Here is a 20,051-nt window from a genome sequence, read left to right as displayed (position 1 = left end):
TCACATCAGTTGCAATTAGTTGTTCCAATAGCATTTGTCCCTCTGTATGGCTGAAGTATCGCAGCAGAACCGCACACAACTGCTGCACTATACAAATGCACTATAATATACTTTCTATGTTAGAAATTAATGCTGCACAATACAAAAGCACTATATAAAAAGTATATTATAGGTATATCACAACCCTGCCTAATTATTTTTTTTTGGGGGGCAACTGCTATATCACAGTTAGTTGTTCCAATAGCATTTGTCCCTCTGTATAACTGTATTACAGTATCTCAGCAGAATCATTACACAGATGCTGCACAATACAAATGGACTATATAGAAATTATATTATAGGTATATCACACCCCTGCCTCAATCATTTTTTTTTTGGGGGGGGGGGGAAGCAACTGGTATATCACACCATTTGCAATTAGTTGCTCCAATAGCATTTGTCCCTCTATATAGCTGTGGTATCTCAGCAGAACCGCACACAAATGCTGCACAATACAAATGCACTATATAGGAAGTTTATTATAGGTATATCCCCACCCTGCCTCAATCATTTATTTTTTTGTGGGTTGTGGGCAACTGATATATCACACCAGTTGTAAATAGTTGTTCCAATAGCGTTTGTCCCTCTCTATAGCTGTGGTATCTTAGCAGAACTGCACACAAATACTGCACAATACAAATGCACTATATAGAAAGTATATTATAGGTATATCACACACCTGTCTTAATCCGATTTTTTCGTGGGGCAACTGGTATATCACACCAGTTGCAATTATTTTTTCCAATTGCGTTTGTCCCTCTGTATTGCTGCGGTATCTTAGCAGAACCGCACACAAATGTTGCACAATACAAATGCACAATATAGAATTATATTATAGGTATATAACACCCCTGCCTCAATCAGTTTTTTTGGGGGGCAACTGGTATATTACACCAGTGTCAATTAGTTGTTCCAATAGCTTGTCTCTCTGTATAGCTGCGGTATCTCAGCAGAACTGCACACAAATGCTGCACAATACAAATGCACTATATAGGAAGTATTTCATAGGTATATCACACCCCTGCCTCATTTAGTTTATTTTTTAAGGCAACTGATATATCTCATCAGTTGCAATTAGTTGTTCCAATAGCGTTTGTCCCTCTGTATGGCTGAAGTATCGTGGCAGAACCACACACAACTGCTTCACAATACAAATATACTATAATATACTTTCTATGTTAGAAATTGTATTATAAGTATATCACACCCCTCAGTATGTAACACCTATCGATAGCACACCTATACCAGTTCTTAGACAGACTTTTGTTGCCCTATTAGCTAGTCTCTAACAGTCAGTCCCTGCTTCACACAGCAACCTCTCCCTACACTGGCAAAAGACTGAATGTAAAATGGCATCAAGAGTGGGTTTATTTATAGGGAAGGGGGTGTGTCCATGTGCTGAAACGTCTCAATTGGGTGCCCTGTCCCACCTGATGGATGTTTCATAAGTCAATGTTCGACACAATGCAAAAGAATATGGCCCAGGGGACATCGCCATATGTTTGCATGTTCGACGAACCGCGAAAGAACAAAGTTTGCCGCAAAACGACTGCCAGGCGAACCGCAAGGTCATAGCTACCCCAGGGCACTATTTGGAGATGTCTGGCCAACCCAGCGCTGGAGGGGTGGTGGCAATGCCCTCCAGAATTTGTCAGCTACAATACGGTCTAGCATAACAGTGGGACTCAGTACGTCAGTTTATAATACTGGGGCCTCGCTGGCTCAGCTGGGTTAAACTCCCACTGATGCATCTGTTGGGCCCGGACCAACACATTCACCCCAGTCTCACTAGGATCTCACCTTTGACCTTTTAGTAGTCTGCCCCTTGCTCGTCCGGTAAATCGAAGTAAGCCTGAGTACAATTTTTTTTTCCACCAAAATAAGTCCCAAAAGATTTTACCGCATATAACTGCCGCGCTGAACGCCGAATATCTTTTTCTTTTTTCTACTAATATATGCCACTAAAGGCTTTACCACATATAGCTGGAACTGTGGACGCCGAGTATATTTTTATTTTTTCCCATATATACGCCACTAAAGGCTTTTCAACAGAGGGTTATAGGTTGTCAGTTTAAAAAAAAACAATGGCGCCTGAGGTGGAGTGATCTGAAGTGAACGGGATGTAGCGGAGGAAGTAGGTCCATTCTGGAAGAGTGAGACACTGTCCTAGTGCGGTTTCTGTGCTGCAGAGAAGTGCCCGTAGTGTCCAGTAAGCAATACCACAGATAGATGCGTACTGGTGTGAATTAGCATTTTTGTGCAAGTTTAGTGCATAGTGTACAGTGGGGCAAAAAAGTATTTAGTCAGCCACCAATTGTGCAAGTTCTCCCACTTAAAAAGATGAGAGAGACCTGTAATTTTCATCATAGGTATACCTCAACTATGAGAGACATAATGAGAAAAAAAAATCCAGAAAATGACATTGTCTTATTTTTAAAGAATTTATTTGCATATTATGGTGTAAAATAAGTATTTGGTCAATAACACAAACACAAAAGTTAATCTCAATACTTTGTTTTATACCCTTTGTTGGCAATGACAGAGGTCAAACGTTTTCTGTAAGTCTTCACAAGGTTTTCACACACTGTTGCTGGTACATTGGCCCATTCCTACATGGAGATCTCCTCTAGAGCAGTGATGTTTTGGGGCTGTCACTGAGCAACACAGACTTTCAACCCCCTCCAAAGGTTTTCTATGGGGTTGAAATCTGAAGACTGGCTAGTGGCTAGGCCTCTCCAGGACCTTGAAATGCTTCTTACGAAGCCACTCCTCTGTTGCTCGGGCGGTGTGTTTGGGATCATTGTCATGCTGAAAGACCCAGCCTCGTTTCATCTTCAATGTCCTTGCTGATGGAAGGAGGTTTTCACTCAAAATCTCACCATACATAGCTTTATTCATGGCCTGGTCCCTTTGCAGAAAAACAGTCCCAAAGCATGATGTTTCCACCCCATGCTTCACAGTAGGTATGGTGTTCTTTGGATGCAACTCCGTATTCTTTCTCCTCCAAACACGACAAGTTGAGTTTTTACCAAAAAGTTCTACTTTGGTTTCATCTGACCATATGACATTCTCCCGTTCCTTTTCTGGATCATCCAAATGCTCTCGAGCAAACTTCAGATGGGCCCGGACATGTACTGGCTTAAGCAGGGGGACACGTCTGGCACTGTAGGATTTGAGTCCCTGGCAGCATAGTGTCTAGCCTTTGTTTTTTTGGTCCCAGCTCTCTGCAGGTCATTCACTAGGTCACCCCATGTGGTTCTGGGATTTTTGCTCACTGTTCTTATGATGATTTTGACCCCACGGGGTGAGATCTTGCGTGGAGCCCCAGATCAAGGAAGATTATCAGTAGTCTTGTATGTCTTCCATTTTCTAATAATTGCTCCCACAGTTTATTTCTTCACACCAATATGCTTGCCTATTGCAGATTCAGTCTTCCCAGCCTGGTGTAGGTCTACAATTTTGTTTATGGTGTCTTTCAACAGATCTTTGGTCTTGGCTATAGTGGAGTTTGGAGTGTGACTGTTTGAGGTTGTGGACAGGTGTCTTTTGTACTGATAACAAGTTCAAACACGTGCCATTAATACAGGTAACGAGTGCGAGTGGAGGATAGAGGAGCCTCTTAAAGAAGAAGTTACAGGTCTGTGAGAGCCATAAATCTTGCTTGTTTGTAGGTGACCAAATACTTATTTTACCGAGGAATTTACCAATTAATTAATTAGAAATCATACAATGAGATTTCCTGTATTCTTCCCCCCCCCCCCCCCATTCAGTCTCTCATAGTTGAGGTGTACCTATGATGAAAATTACAGGCCTCTCTCATCTTTTTAAGTGGGAGAACTTGCACAATCGGTGGCTAACTAAATACTTTTTTGCCCCACTGTATTCACTTGAATTGGTGCACCGCTCTTATAGACGTCGTCATGTAAGCACGCAGTGTGTAAACGAAAATGCAAAATTTCACCACAACGTAATTCGGTTCATACCACAAAAAGGACTTTTCAACATATAACTGCAGTCCACATATAACTGCAGGGCTTAATGCTGAATATATTTTTTATTTTATTTTATTTTTCTACTGAAATACGCCACTAAAGGCTTTACCACATATAACTGTGAATGCTAAATATATTTTTATTTTCTACTGATATACGTCAATAAAGGTTTTTCAAGATATAAGTGCAGTAGCGAATGGCGAATGTATATTTCTTTTTCTACTGATATATGTCACTAAAGGTTTTTCAAGATATACAGACGTGGACAAAATTGTTGGTACCCTTTGGTCAATGAAAGAAAAAGTCACAATGGTCACAGAAATAACTTTAATCTGACAAAAGTAATAATAAATTAAAATTCTATAAATGTTAACCAATGAAAGTCAGACATTGTTTTTCAACCATGCTTCAACAGAATTATGTAAAAAAATAAACTCATGAAACAGGCATGGACAAAAATGATGGTACCCCTAGAAAACACAGAACATAATGTGACCAAAGGGACATGTTAATTCAAGGTGTGTCCACTAATTAGCATCACAGGTGTCTACAACCTTGTAATCAGCCATTGGGCCTATATATATGGCTCCAGGTAATCACTGTGTTGTTTGGTGATATGGTGTGTACCACACTCGACATGGACCAGAGGAAGCAAAGGAAAGAGCTGTCTCAAGAGATCAGAAAGAAAATTATAGACAAGCATGTTAAAGGTAAAGGCTATAAGACCATCTCCAAGCAACTAGATGTTCCTGTGAGTACAGTTGCACATATTATTCATAAGTTTAAGATCCATGGGACTGTAGCCAACCTCCCTGGACGTGGCCGCAGGAGGAAAATTGATGACAAATCTAAGAGACGGATAATCCGAATGGTAACAAAAGAGCCTAGAAAGACTTCTAAAGAGATTCAAGGTGAACTTCATGCTCAAGGAACATCAGTGTCAGATCGCACCATCCGTCGTTGTTTGAGCCAAAGTGGACTACATGGGAGACGACCAAGGAGGACACCATTGTTGAAAACGAATCATAAAAAAGCAAGACTGGAATATGCCAAACTACATGTTGACAAGCCACAAAGCTTCTGGGAGAATGTCCTGTGGACAGATGAGACAAAAATCGAAGTTTTTGCCAAGGCACATCAGCTGTATGTTCACAGACGAAAAAATGAAGCATATCAAGAAAAGAACACTGTCCCTACTGTGAAACATGGAGGAGGCTCTGTTATGTTCTGGGGCTGCTTTGCTGCGTCTGGCACAGGGTGTCTTGAATCTGTGCAGGGTACAATGAAATCTCAAGACTATCAAGGAATTCTAGAGAGAAATGTACTAGCCAGTGTCAGAAAGCTTGGTCTCAGTCGCAGGTCATGGGTCTTGCAACAGGACAATGACCCAAAACACACCGCTAAAAACACCCAAGAATGGCTAAGAGGAAAAAATTGGACTATTCTAAAGTGGCCTTCTATGAGCCCTGACCTCAATCCTATTGAGCATCTTTGGAAGGAGCTGAAACATGCAGTCTGGAAAAGGCACCCTTCAAACCGGACACAACTGGAGCAGTTTGCTCATGAGGAGTGGGCCAAAATACCTGCTGAGAGGTGCAGATGTCTCATTGACAGTTACAGGAAGCGTTTGATTGCAGTGATTGCCTCAAAAGGTTGCGCAACAAAATATTAAGTTAGGGGTACCATCATTTTTGTCCATGCCTGTTTCATGAGTTTATTTTTTTACATAATTCTGTTGAAGCATGGTTGAAAAACAATGTCTGACTTTCATTGGTTAACATTTATAGAATTTTAATTTATTATTACTTTTGTCAGATTAAAGTTATTTCTGTGACCATTGTGACTTTTTCTTTCATTGACCAAAGGGTACCAACAATTTTGTCCACGTCTGTAAGTGCAGGAACGAATAGCGAATGTATATTTATTTTTCTAATGATATGCTTCAATAAAGAATGTGGGGGGTTCAGTCAGCACAACTCTGTATGCAGGTGCACATTCCTATGGCGAAATACACATACAAACGCAATAAAGGTTTTTCTACATGTAAGTGCACCAGCAAATGGCAAATGTATATTTTTCTGCTGCAATATGCCAGTAAAGGCTTTACCAGATATTACTGCAACAGTGAAGTGAGAATATATTTTTCTTGTAGTATTGAAATACTCCCCTATGCGCTTTAACCAGAAATAACTGCAGAAGTGACCTGAGAATATATTTTCTGAAATTGGCCACTATATGCTTTGACCAGAAAAAAATTTGTGAAGTGCGTATATATATTTCTTGCAGTACTGAAATACGCCCCTATACGCTTTCACAAGTAATAACTGCAACAGTGCCGTGCGTATATATTTATATTTTTTTTCCTGAAATACGCCTCTATACGCTTTTAACAGAAATAACTGCAGAAGTGACCTGAGAATATATATTTCTTGGTGGAATGAAATAGGCCACTATACAATTTGACAAAAAATAAATAAAGAGTTTTGTCGTATGGAAATATGCCCCTATATGCTTTTACCTGAAATACAGACGTGGACAAAATTGTTGGTACCCTTTGGTCAATGAAAGAAAAAGTCACAATGGTCACAGAAATAACTTTAATCTGACAAAAGTAATAATAAATTAAAATTCTATAAATGTTAACCAATGAAAGTCAGACATTGTTTTTCAACCATGCTTCAACAGAATTATGTAAAAAAATAAACTCATGAAACAGGCATGGACAAAAATGATGGTACCCCTAACTTAATATTTTGTTGCGCAACCTTTTGAGGCAATCACTGCAATCAAACGCTTCCTGTAACTGTCAATGAGACATCTGCACCTCTCAGCAGGTATTTTGGCCCACTCCTCATGAGCAAACTGCTTTAGTTGTGTCCGGTTTGAAGGGTGCCTTTTCCAGACTGCATGTTTCAGCTCCTTCCAAAGATGCTCAATAGGATTGAGGTCAGGGCTCATAGAAGGCCACTTTAGAATAGTCCAATTTTTTCCTCTTAGCCATTCTTGGGTGTTTTTAGCGGTGTGTTTTGGGTCATTGTCCTGTTGCAAGACCCATGACCTGCGACTGAGACCAAGCTTTCTGACACTGGCTAGTACATTTCTCTCTAGAATTCCTTGATAGTCTTGAGATTTCATTGTACCCTGCACAGATTCAAGACACCCTGTGCCAGACGCAGCAAAGCAGCCCCAGAACATAACAGAGCCTCCTCCATGTTTCACAGTAGGGACAGTGTTCTTTTCTTGATATGCTTCATTTTTTCGTCTGTGAACATACAGCTGATGTGCCTTGGCAAAAACTTCGATTTTTGTCTCATCTGTCCACAGGACATTCTCCCAGAAGCTTTGTGGCTTGTCAACATGTAGTTTGGCATATTCCAGTCTTGCTTTTTTATGATTCGTTTTCAACAATGGTGTCCTCCTTGGTCGTCTCCCATGTAGTCCACTTTGGCTCAAACAACGACGGATGGTGCGATCTGACACTGATGTTCCTTGAGCATGAAGTTCACCTTGAATCTCTTTAGAAGTCTTTCTAGGCTCTTTTGTTACCATTCGGATTATCCGTCTCTTAGATTTGTCATCAATTTTCCTCCTGCGGCCACGTCCAGGGAGGTTGGCTACAGTCCCATGGATCTTAAACTTATGAATAATATGTGCAACTGTACTCACAGGAACATCTAGTTGCTTGGAGATGGTCTTATAGCCTTTACCTTTAACATGCTTGTCTATAATTTTCTTTCTGATCTCTTGAGACAGCTCTTTCCTTTGCTTCCTCTGGTCCATGTCGAGTGTGGTACACACCATATCACCAAACAACACAGTGATTACCTGGAGCCATATATATAGGCCCAATGGCTGATTACAAGGTTGTAGACACCTGTGATGCTAATTAGTGGACACACCTTGAATTAACATGTCCCTTTGGTCACATTATGTTCTGTGTTTTCTAGGGGTACCATCATTTTTGTCCATGCCTGTTTCATGAGTTTATTTTTTTACATAATTCTGTTGAAGCATGGTTGAAAAACAATGTCTGACTTTCATTGGTTAACATTTATAGAATTTTAATTTATTATTACTTTTGTCAGATTAAAGTTATTTCTGTGACCATTGTGACTTTTTCTTTCATTGACCAAAGGGTACCAACAATTTTGTCCACGTCTGTAACTGCAACAGTGCAGTACGTACAGTGCTGCCCATAATTATTCATACCCCAGGCAAATTTTGACTTAAAGTTACTTTTTTTAAACCAGCAAGTAATTTTTTGATGGGAAATGACATAGGTGTCTCCCAAAAGATAAGATGATGTACAAGAGGCATTATTGTGGAAAAATAAAAAAACATTTCTCAGCTTTTATTTACATATTCCGCACTGTGGAAAATCTCAGAGGATGTAGTCGGAAGCCAAAAGTGACACTTCTGCTGGCTAGGAGGATAGTTAGAGAGGAGAAAAAGAATCCAAGGATCACCACCAAGGCCATCCTGGTGAATCTGGGCTCTGCTGGTGGCAATGTCTCAAGGCAGACAATCCAACGGACACTGTACACTGCTGGGTTCCACTTTTCCAGATAAGGCACACAAAAGCTCTCTTGGCCTTTGTAAAAGCTCATCTGAACAACGAAGAAGACTTCTGGTCTTCTGTGTTATGGTCAGATGAAACAAAAATTGAATTGTTTGGTCACAATGATGTTTCCTTCTTTTGACGTAAAGAAGGAGAAGCCTTAAACCCAAAGAACACCATCACCACTGTCAAACATAGTGGTGGGAACCTAATGCTTTGGGGGTGTTTTTCAGCCAATGGACCAGGAAATCTAATGACAGTAAACGGCACCATGAAAAAAGAGCAATACATGAGGATTCTCAATGACAACATCAGGCAGTCTGCAGAGAAACTTGGCCTTGGGCACCAGTGGACATTTTAGCATGACATTGACCCAAAACACACAGCAAAAATGGTGAAGAAATGGTTAGCAGACAACATTATTTTTTGGAGTGGCCCAGCCAGAGTCCAGACTTGAATCCAATTGAGACTCTGTGGAGGGAGCTAAAGATCAGGTTGATGGCAAGAAAACCCTCTAACCTGAAAGATTTGGAGCTCATTGCTAAAGATGAATGGGCGAAAATACCTGTGGAGACATGCAAAAAGCTGGTCTGCAATTATAGGAAGCATTTCATTGCTGTAATAGACAATAAAGGCTTTTCTATTGATTATTGAGAAGGGTATGAATAATTTTGGACTGGACACTTTTTGCTCAAATGTAAATAAAAGCTGAGAAATGTTTTTTTTTCCACAATAATGCCTCTTGTACATCGTCTTATTATTTTTTGTCATTTCCCATTAAAAAATCACTTGCTGGTTGAATAAAAGTTACTTTAAGTAAAAATTTGCCAGGGGTTTGAATAATTATGGGCAGCACTGTATATATATTTCTTGTTGTACTGAAATACGCCCCTATCTGCTTTCACCAGAAATAACTGCAACAGTGCAGTGCGTATATATATATTTTTTTTTACTGAAATACACCCCTATATGCTTTCACCAGAAATAACTGCAGAAGTGAAATGCGTATATATTTTTCTTGTAGTACTGAATAAGATACTAAGATACAAACCTCTAATGGCTTTTCAACATAACACTTGCAGCCCAATAACAAAAAGCTGGATTGACAGAGCTGTCTAATGACTATTTGAATCCCCAAATAATCGTTCCCTGCATTTGTAAATCACTTTCCTATCAATGTTCCTAGTGCATTCTGTCATCTCTCCCTGCACTAAGATGCTTTGAAATGATTCCTCTCCATCCTTTCCCTGCACTTATAAATATTTTTTTTCTCTTTTTTCCCCCACAAGGAGGTTTTTTTAAATTGCTGTCCATAGCACCTTCACACGTCTGTCCCTGCACTCTGAATGCTGGAAAATGGCAGAATCTAAAATGGTTGCCATATTTATAGGGCTGTGATATCACAGGGATGGCTGGATGCTGATTGGCTGTATTCAGGCATGTAAATCTGTGTGATCCCGCCTTCCCAGAGTTCCATGCCCCATGTCCTCAATCCTCACATATTTAACCACCATTTTAGGAAAATTGTGATTTGTTTCCACGAAGCACGAGGAAATTCACAGTCGTTGCGAATCAAATTTTTCCTGAAATTCTAAACAATTTCCACTTTGCCAGCTTTGATTCGCTCATCTTTAATGCTGATCTTAGAGGTCTGTCACTTTTGTTTATTTATATAGCAGTTTTTGAGAATTCACTTTTTAATATATAATATATAATTTGTAATATGTTTGATTTATTTTTTATGGTTTCTATTATAACTATATTTTCATTTTTATAATTAAACGTTGTTACATTACATTATCTATTATTTCTGTTGTAGAACATTTCAAGACTTGGCCAAACAAATGGATTTATCTTATGGGACAGTAAAAGATTCAGCAGTATATGAATATTTTAAAGCAAAAGGAACTAACACTTTGGAACAAGATAGCACATTTGCAGAGCTGTGGAGAACGATTAGCAAAAACAATGGAGCTGATAATTGCGTATCCAACCCTTCAGAAGGAATTAGAAAGGTAAGAAATGTGTCTTCATTCAAAACTATCACAACTATGCCATTTAAAGGCTTCTTTAAACTGCTCAATTGATCAGATGACTGTTGGGAAGAAAACAATCCTTCCTAGCAATAGCTTTTTCATGAGTGAAGATGGTTGCATTTACATGCATTGATCTCCTCCACAATTTGGGAAGGAGCGATTGCTAATGCCATCACTCATCCTCATACAGATTCATTGTTTGCCAGAAGCAGAGGCTGTTTAGATGGCATGAGCTGCTGCTGGAAAACAATGACTTAAGTGATCGTATGAAAGATATCTAATTACCCAATGAATGAGCATTTTGCTTATTCCTTGAGTGTTCTGCGGCACCTTTACACCTTTAAACCAGCAGACCATGGTTAGTGATCATTCTTATGAATGCTTCTAAGAGATGATCTGCCCGATGCATGGGGGCCTTAAAGGATAACTGTCACACTTAGACCCTAATTTCAATTTTCATATATGTAGTTACTAATAACATGATATTCCAAAATCAGTTACTATTAGACTGACTTACCCCATAATTAATAAGATTCAGCCCTTAGCAACCAGTCTGCATAAAATTGCAATTTCACTATTCAGTTATGATGGCCGCCACTGCCCTCACCCTGAGGCTAATCCCACCTGCCCTCACTAGCCAGTAACAATAGCCCCCCAAAAGTGTCAGTAACCAGAGCCCTCCCCCCTAAAGGGTTAATCTCCTGCAGCACAAAGGGGTCCTCTTATCACATGTTGCTTTCATGTATACACCAAGCAGATGGCAAATCTCCCTTCCCTGGTCTGCGCTGCTTCAACTCTACTTCTCCAGCTCTGCTGAGTGAGGGAGCGTCTGCCAAGCGCAGGGACAGGGAGAAGTGCACACAGCCCAGGCACTGTTATCAGCTGCTGGGGAGGACCTGGCTTTAATCATTTACTTACAGTCCTTCAACAGATAGACGGAACATGCCTAGCAACCCTATTTTAAGCATAGGTAAAAGTAGGCAGTACAGGGAACAACAATGTGGAATTAAGGGGTAATTGAATACACAGTGAAAAGTTGAAATAGGGCCACCAAGGAGATATTAATCACCACAATCCAATACTCCCAAAAATAAATAAAATACAACAGTTATAATTTAAGCCTGTATCTTTCATATTTATGGATGTAGTAGTTCATGTAATTAACAAGAATAGGATAGTAATATTTTTTACATCTTTTATTGCTTGATAATTTCAAAGTTTTGGTGAATTTTGGTGAAATGTGTTTATTTTTTTTAAATGTGAGCTTATGAAAAGGGTTCAGATGACAAGAGTAATAAAACCAAAAGTAATAAAACTTAAAGGAATTGCAATTTTAACATAGCTCAGGATGAAAAACTAGGATATGCCCCCTGAGCTGGCAGTTTGAAATAAATCTAGCAAATCAATTGGAATTGAATGTGTATGTGGGGGGAGCTTTATATCATTGTGAAGTACAGGGCTAGTTCCGACATTGTTAGACAAAGGATGTAATGTACTATAGGATGTCTGATTTTCATTTTCTACATTAATCATAGCATGGCTTTAACCATTTAAAATATACCTTGTGCAGTCATCACAGTCTATCCTGAGTCATTTACTTTTACTTTTCCAAGTCTCGGTCAAGTTAATATACCTACAACTTCGTGTCACCTTTATGTTTAATTAGAGACAAACCACTTCATTTGTAGGTTGCTCTTATGTGGATATCTTCTGCTTCTGGGTCTTCCTATAAGACCAGGGATAGGAGTAACTTTGAATGCAGTAGGTTTTGCTACTGCCTCAGAGGTGAAAGGATAAGGAGATGGCTTGGGGAATTACATTTTACAGCATTGAATGGTCAAGTAATGGAGCAGGGGAAAAAAAGGTTCCCCATTCATAGGCCCCTTTCAGAGTTTTGATATGGATCCCCATAATTACTTGTTATGATTCTAACAATAGGAGATTTTTACTTTGCTATTTAATTTCATCTTAACTACAAAGTATACTTACATCCATGCGCTAAAAAACAAGAAAAACAGAGGCATACATGGAAAGATGACAGTGTACATGAAACTTTATACAATTGATTCCACAGACAACAAGGGCAGAGGAAACACAAACATTTTTGTAAGTAAAGGTACATACATCCTAGAAGTCTTTTGGCTGAATGCTTGTTTATCTGATATCTATTCATCCTAACGCTATTGTCCACATTCACGCTTAGACGTGTTCGTATACATTCTAAATAAAGAAAAGGAAAGGAATAACGGCCCTGTGACACTGGCAAATAATCAATAAGATCATCGCTAATGAATATTCGTTGCCACCAATTACCCAATGAATAAGCAAACTCTCATTTACCAGGTAATCAGAGTCTTTCAACATGTTTAAAAATAATCATTTGCCGTTGGCAGGTTGTGCCGTGTAATCAGCACTCTGTTGCCGGCAAACAATGATTTAGTATGAGACAAACTATGGCTTTAGTGATCACTTGTATCCATACTGTGGAAGAGATCACTCCAAAAATTGCCTGCTTAATTTGTAGGTGTAATAGGACCTTAAGACTCTTAGCTTATCCACTATAAAGACAAAGTATTGGAAAATTCAACATGTCTGATTGTTCAGTTTCTGACATCTGCTATCAAGTGAGAGTTGCAACACCCCCAACAGTATTAAATTGTTGACCATTCCCATAGATATTAGTGAGTTCATCCAAAGTTAATCTACTATTTATGGCTATGGAGAAAATCTCTCTATTAAAGTAGGTAGGAAGCTGTAGTGCCAACTATCAGCGACTCCATCCTTTGGAGTTGGTGGATTTCTTGGTTAGGTGGTGGGAAGAGATGTGGACTTCCATAAACATTGTTTGACTGAGTGTGCAAATAATAATAAAAATGAAAGTTATTTTATGAGGATCCATTATTTTCATTATTATCATGTACTAAAAGTCATATTGTTAATAGGATTTTTATTTAAATGAGACTAAAATAATTTATTTTGTGTGCTTGGGGTTTTATTATATCTCCGAAGCACCATAGACCTCATTGCTATATGCCTACAAATAAAGAGCATGCTGCACACTGAAAGAAAATGGCAACAAGACAGTGTTTCCTGACTTCTATTTACAAATGTGATAAGACCGCGAGTGTGAGCAGATTAATAGACTTTTTAAATATACAAGCTAGTTCCATCAATTAATAAAGAGGCTGGTTAGGACAGACTGCAGTAGTCACAGGCGACATTACTATTTAAATAAATAAGCATCTTTTATCTAGAATATAATCTTCATAAAGCTTTCATTTTGTGCTGATGGTATTATTACAATTATCTTGTCTAGATATCTCTATAGATAAAAGGCTGCCGTTTGCTAAACATAGACTCTAATAGAGCATCCTGACATTAGAACGTGCTTTCTATAAGAACATTTCAAGGTTGGATTTAAAAAAAGTGAGGAGAGAATATTTTAACTTAAAAACTATTATGATTATGATAATCAGTCATAATGATGTTTGTAATGTAAGGGCAGGCAGCTTCAAGAATGCCTGTGGGTGTCATCTTTAAGAAGCAAGGAAAAGGGTGACATGTTCCATTTATCTTCCTCATTAACCCCTTCCCGACATATAACGTAATAGTATGTCATGGCGGCAAGTGACTTGCCGCATTTTGACGTACTGTTACGTCATGGCGATCGGGGGGGCACCGGAGCAGTGTCCGTCCGATCACTGCAGGGGCACAGCAGTCCCTGATAGCCGGGCCCCTGCTATATCGTCTGACATCGCTATAAAAGCCAATGCTGGTGGATTAACCCCTTCTATGCCACAGTCAACACTGACTGCGGCATAGAAGGGGTTTGTGACAGGTGAGGAAGCCCATCGGGCTTGCACGGCATTGGGACCTGCCTTCTACATGGGCAGAGGATATCAAGCCCCAGGCTGGGATTCCTAGGCAACCTGATAGTGTATTACTTTGTGTAATGCACTAACAGGCAATGCATTAAAATACAGATGTATTGTAATGCATTGCAGAGGGGATCAGATCCTCAAAAGTTGTCGTCCCAGAGTGGGACAGAAATAAAGTTTTACAAAAACAAAAAAAATGTGTTTTAATAAATTAAGTTTCAACAAAAAAAGGGGAAAAAAAACGCCCCTTTCCCTTGATTTTATGATAAAAAAATTGGAAAAACACAGGAAAAAACACACATATTAGGTATTACCACTTCCATGACAACTGCCTCTATAAATATATCGCATGATCCACCCCGTCCGATAAACACCATAAAAATAAAAAACACTGTAAAAAAAAATACATTGTCACCTTACATAACAAAAAGTGCAACACCAAGTGATCAAAAAGGCGCATGTCCCACAAAATGGTACCAATAAAGCCGTCACCTCATACCACAAAAAATGAGCCCCTACAAAAGAAAATTGCTCAAAAAACAAAAAAACTATAGCTCTCAGAACATGAGACACTTAAAACATTTTTTTTTGTTTCAAATATGCTATTATTGTGTAAAAGTGAAATAAATAAAAAAATATACATATTAGGTATTGACGCTTCCGTAACAACCAGATCTATGAAAATATCACATGAACTAATCCCTCAGCTGAACACAGTAAAAAATTAAATAAAAACCATTTTTGTCACCTTACATCACAAAAATTGCAACACCAAGAGATCAAAAAGGTGTATGGCCCCCAAAATAGTACCAATCAAACTGTCACCTCGTCTATACCTAAGACAATCAGTCAAAAAAAACTATGACCTCAGACAATGGAGACACTAAAATTAGTTTTTTTCTTTCTTCAAAACTGCTATTATTTTGTCAAAGTGAAATAATATATATATTTTTTTATATATTAGATATTGCCTGCTCTAAACTGCTCTATAAAAATATCACATGACCTAACCACTCAGATGAACACCGTAAAAAAAATAAAAAAATAAACTGTGCAAAAAAAGTCATTTTTTGTCACCTAACATTACATAAAGTGGAACCCCAAGAGATTAAAAAGGCATATGCCCCCCAAAATAGTACAAATCAAACTGTCACCTCATCCAGCAAAAAATTAGACCCTACCTAAGACAATTGGCCAAAAATTAAAAATAAAAGCTATGCCTATCATACTATGGAGACATTTTTTTGTTTCAAAAATGCTATTATTGTGTAAAACTTAAATAAATAAGAAAAAGTATACATATTAGGTATGGTCACGTCCGTAATGATCTGCTCTATAAAAATGTCACATGACTTAACCTCTCAAGTGTACGCTGTAAAAATAAATACAACCAATTTTCGGGTCACCTTGCCCCATAAAGTGTAATAATAAATGGTCAAAATATCATATGTACCCAAAAATGGTGCCCATAAAAACGCCAATTCTTCATGCAAAAAACGAGCCCTTGCACAAGATGATCGGCAGAAAAATAAAAGGTGTTCAGAAAATGGATACACAAAAACATATTTTTTTTCAAAAAAACATTGGATATCATTGCGTCCGTAACAACTTGCACTATAAAAAATGCACATGATCTAAAATCGGTGCTAAAGCTTACCTTGCCTCACAAAAAACTTAATATAGAGCAATTAAAAATCATATATACCCCAAAATAGTACCAATAATACTAGCACCTTAATCCCTAGTTTTCAAAATGGGGTCATTACTATAGGAATAGAAGTAATGAAGCGAGCACTCGCTCTATGGCAATACTCAGATTTAATGGTTTAAAATGCCAATTGTTTGCACTTCAAAATGATAATACAATAATAAAACACAATATTTAAGATACTAAATACTTAAAACACTATATAATAGGTCGACCATATATATAACACTGATAAAATTCACAGTAGTTGCATGGGAGGCTTAATCAAGCATATGGAAAACTTGCTGAAGCATGAACAATTCTCCAGTGGTGTCCAAGTACATCGGTGATAAGAACAATAAGTAAGAAATAGGGGTGATAAATTATTCTTAATAACAGAATAGTGATTTAATAATATCCATAATAGTGATAAAATGTGAAATACGTGGTGAAGGAGGGCACCTGATGGAGCGCTGCGTGTTAATACACACTCATATATTTGTGTTGCTTCCTATAGCAACCAAAAAGCGTCCGAGTCACTATGTATGCACTAGACCGCAACAGACACTGTGATCCGTTGGCTGTATTCCGCTGTTCAAACTTTTAACACAGTCTATGTTATCCGCTGAAGTCTTACCTCTGTCCAGAGGGTAGTCTTTCCTAAGATGTAAATAATCTTACCTCATGAAAAGAGGTTACTTGCTTTGAACGCTGGAGGAAAAACTGCTAAAGGAAAACTGCTAGACTCGCCGCTGCGTCTTCACGGCTTGCAGGAACTAACAGTCCAGCCCGATCTCGCGATTGTACGAGTGGGACTTGCGTCCGATCTCAGTACTCACGCAGGTGGTTAGAGCTGTTCAGTTGATCATCAAGTAGCAGTTCTTAGGTAAATTTTCTCTTTATTGCATGGCCATGCAAAGTACTTTGTAGAGAGGTATAGGCGGAGTGTCTGATAGCCTATACCTCTCTACAAAGTACTTTGCATGGCCATGCAATAAAGAGAAAAATTTACCTAAGAACTGCTACTTGATGATCAACTGAACAGCTCTAACCACCTGAGTGAGTACTGAGATCGGACGCAAGTCCCACTCGTACAATCGCGAGATCGGGCTGGACTGTTAGTTCCTGCCGTTAAGACGCAGCGGCAAGTCTAGCAGTTTTCCTTTAGCAGTTTTTCCTCCAGCGTTCAAAGCAAGTAACCTCTTTTCATGAGGTAAGATTATTTACATCTTAGGAAAGACTACCCTCTGGACAGAGGTAAGACTTCAGCGGATAACATAGACTGTGTTAAAAGTTTGAACAGCGGAATACAGCCAACGGATCACAGTGTCTGTTGCGGTCTAGTGCATACATAGTGACTCGGACGCTTTTTGGTTGCTATAGGAAGCAACACAAATATATGAGTGTGTATTAACACGCAGCGCTCCATCAGGTGCCCTCCTTCACCACGTATTTCACATTTTATCACTATTATGGATATTATTTAAATCACTATTCTGTTATTAAGAATAATTTATCACCCCTATTTCTTACTTATTGTTCTTATCACCGATGTACTTGGACACCACTGGAGAATTGTTCATGCTTCAGCAAGTTTTCCATATGCTTGATTAAGCCTCCCATGCAACTACTGTGAATTTTATCAGTGTTATATATATGGTCGACCTATTATATAGTGTTTTAAGTATTTAGTATCTTAAATATTGTGTTTTATTATTGTATTATCATTTTGAAGTGCAAACAATTGGCATTTTAAACCATTAAATCTGAGTATTGCCATAGAGCGAGTGCTCGCTTCATTACTTCTATTACATTTATTATATTAAGGCAGGGCGTCCTTAATCATTAGTTTGTAGCACCGTGCCACCCACTAGCAACAGTGAGCCACTCCATCCAGTTAACTCATTACTATAGGAGTTTCTACTATGAGGGTGCATCAGGGGGGCTTCAAATGGGACATAGCATCTAAAAACCAGTCCAGAAAAATCTGTCTTCAAAAAACATACAGCGTTTCTTTTCTTCTGCGCCATGCCGTGTGCCCTTGCATAAGTTTGCGACCACATGTTGGGTGTTTGTGTAAACCGCAGAATCAGGGTAATAAATATTGAGTTTTGCTTGGCTGTTAACTCTCAATGTGTAAAAGAAAAAAATTGATTAAAAAGGAAAATGTGCTATTTTCCTTGAATTATTGTGAAACACCTAAAGACTTTAAAAAGTTTGTGAAATCAGTTTTAAGTAACTTGAGGGGTGTGTGTTCTAAAATGGGGTAATTTATGGGGGGGGGGGGGGTTCCACTATGTAAGCCCCACAAAGTAACTTCAGACCTGAACTGGTCCTTAAAAAGTGGGTTTTGGAAATGTTCTTAAAAATTTCAAGGATTGCTTCTAAAATTCTAAGCTTTCTAACGTCCTAAAAAAATCAAATGACATTTACAAAATGAAGCCAACATAAAGTAGACATATAGGAAATGTTAAGTAATAAACAGTGTTTATCAAGCATGCTTGGCCGAACACCAGTTCGGCTTGAGCATCTTGATGCTCGGCACATGGCGGTGTTCGGCCGAATACCGTATGTGCTCCAGCGCAATGCTCGAGTCTCCTCCCCGCAAGTTTGCAGGTAAGTGCCGTAGCCTTGTTGTTTACTGGCATTACAGTGATTGGCTGGACAGAACACGTCATCTGGTGCTGTATAGCACCCGATGACACGTGTTTGGCTCAGTGTTAGTCAGGGAGAGCTGTGCGGAAGAAGGGAAAGATAGTGTAGGGAGTGAATTTTTTCTTTTAAGTTGAAAAACTTGTCAGAGATCAAAAAGTCCACTTATGGACTATTGTTGTGTTTGGCAGCCGCAATCTATATTTTTAGCGGAACTTGCGCTAAATTGCTAAAACTTTACAGACCCAAAAGTCCTTTTAAGGACTATTGTGTGTGTGGCAGCAATATCTATTTTTAGTGCATTGTGCAATAATTAGGCCGCTGCAGACAGCAACATTATCTGCGCTACATCCCCTGTGTAACATGTGCGAATCCCATAAATATCTGTGACATTCAGTGTACTTTTTCCGTAGACGGTGTCCACTGCAGATAGTGACATTAGATGCGCTACATCTCCTGTGTAACGTGTGCACATCCAAAAAATATCTGTGACATCCAGTGTACTTTTTCAGTAGACGGTGTCCTCTGTGGACAGTGACATGACCTGGGGTATTTCTCCCATGCAACTTTTCAACATCCCAAATACCTGTGACATTCCCTGTAATTATTTATTAGCCACTGGGGACTTCAGTGACATTATCTGCGGTATTTCTCCTGTGTAACGTTTTCCACATCCCAAATACCTATGATATTCTCTGTAATTTTATATTAGCCGCTGCTGACATCAGCAACATTATCTGTGGTATTACTCCTGTGTAATGTTTCCACATCCCAAATACATGTGATATTCCCTATAATTTTTTATTAGCCGCTGGTGACAGCATTGACATTATCTGCGGTATATCTCCTGTGTGACGTTTGCACATCCCAAATACCTGTGACATTCCCTATAATTTTTTTATTAGCCGTTGGTGACATTAGCGACATTATCTGTGGTATTTCTCCTGTGTAATGTTTCCACATCCTAAATACCTGTGACATTCTCTTTAATTTTATATTAGCCACTGCTGACATCAGCGACATTATCTGCAGTATTTCTCCTGTTTAATGTTTTCACATCCCAAATACCTGTGACATTATCTTTAATTTTATATTAGCCACTGCTGACATCAGCGATATTATCTGCAGTATATCTCCTGTGTGATGTTTCCACATCCCAAATACCTTTTTTTTATTTTTTTGCGCATACACCTGGGTCCACAATCTGGG

The 20,051-nt window shown here is 38.8% G+C and overlaps 1 protein-coding gene across 1 annotated transcript in view; it reads left to right on the top strand.

Moving 5' to 3' along the window:
- The window catches only part of GRID1 (glutamate ionotropic receptor delta type subunit 1), a 1,225,827-nt gene that overhangs the window by 1,113,583 nt on the left and 92,193 nt on the right, over positions 1–20,051 (top strand). Inside the window, exon 12 of the mRNA XM_044299563.1 lies at positions 10,409–10,604. Within this exon, the coding sequence (XP_044155498.1) occupies positions 10,409–10,604 (196 nt within the window). The remainder of the gene's footprint in view (positions 1–10,408; positions 10,605–20,051) is intronic.

This window comes from Bufo gargarizans, chromosome 6 (genome assembly GCF_014858855.1).
Source record: "Bufo gargarizans isolate SCDJY-AF-19 chromosome 6, ASM1485885v1, whole genome shotgun sequence".
Lineage (NCBI taxonomy): Eukaryota > Metazoa > Chordata > Amphibia > Anura > Bufonidae > Bufo > Bufo gargarizans.
This window is presented reverse-complemented; position numbering and strand designations above follow the sequence as displayed.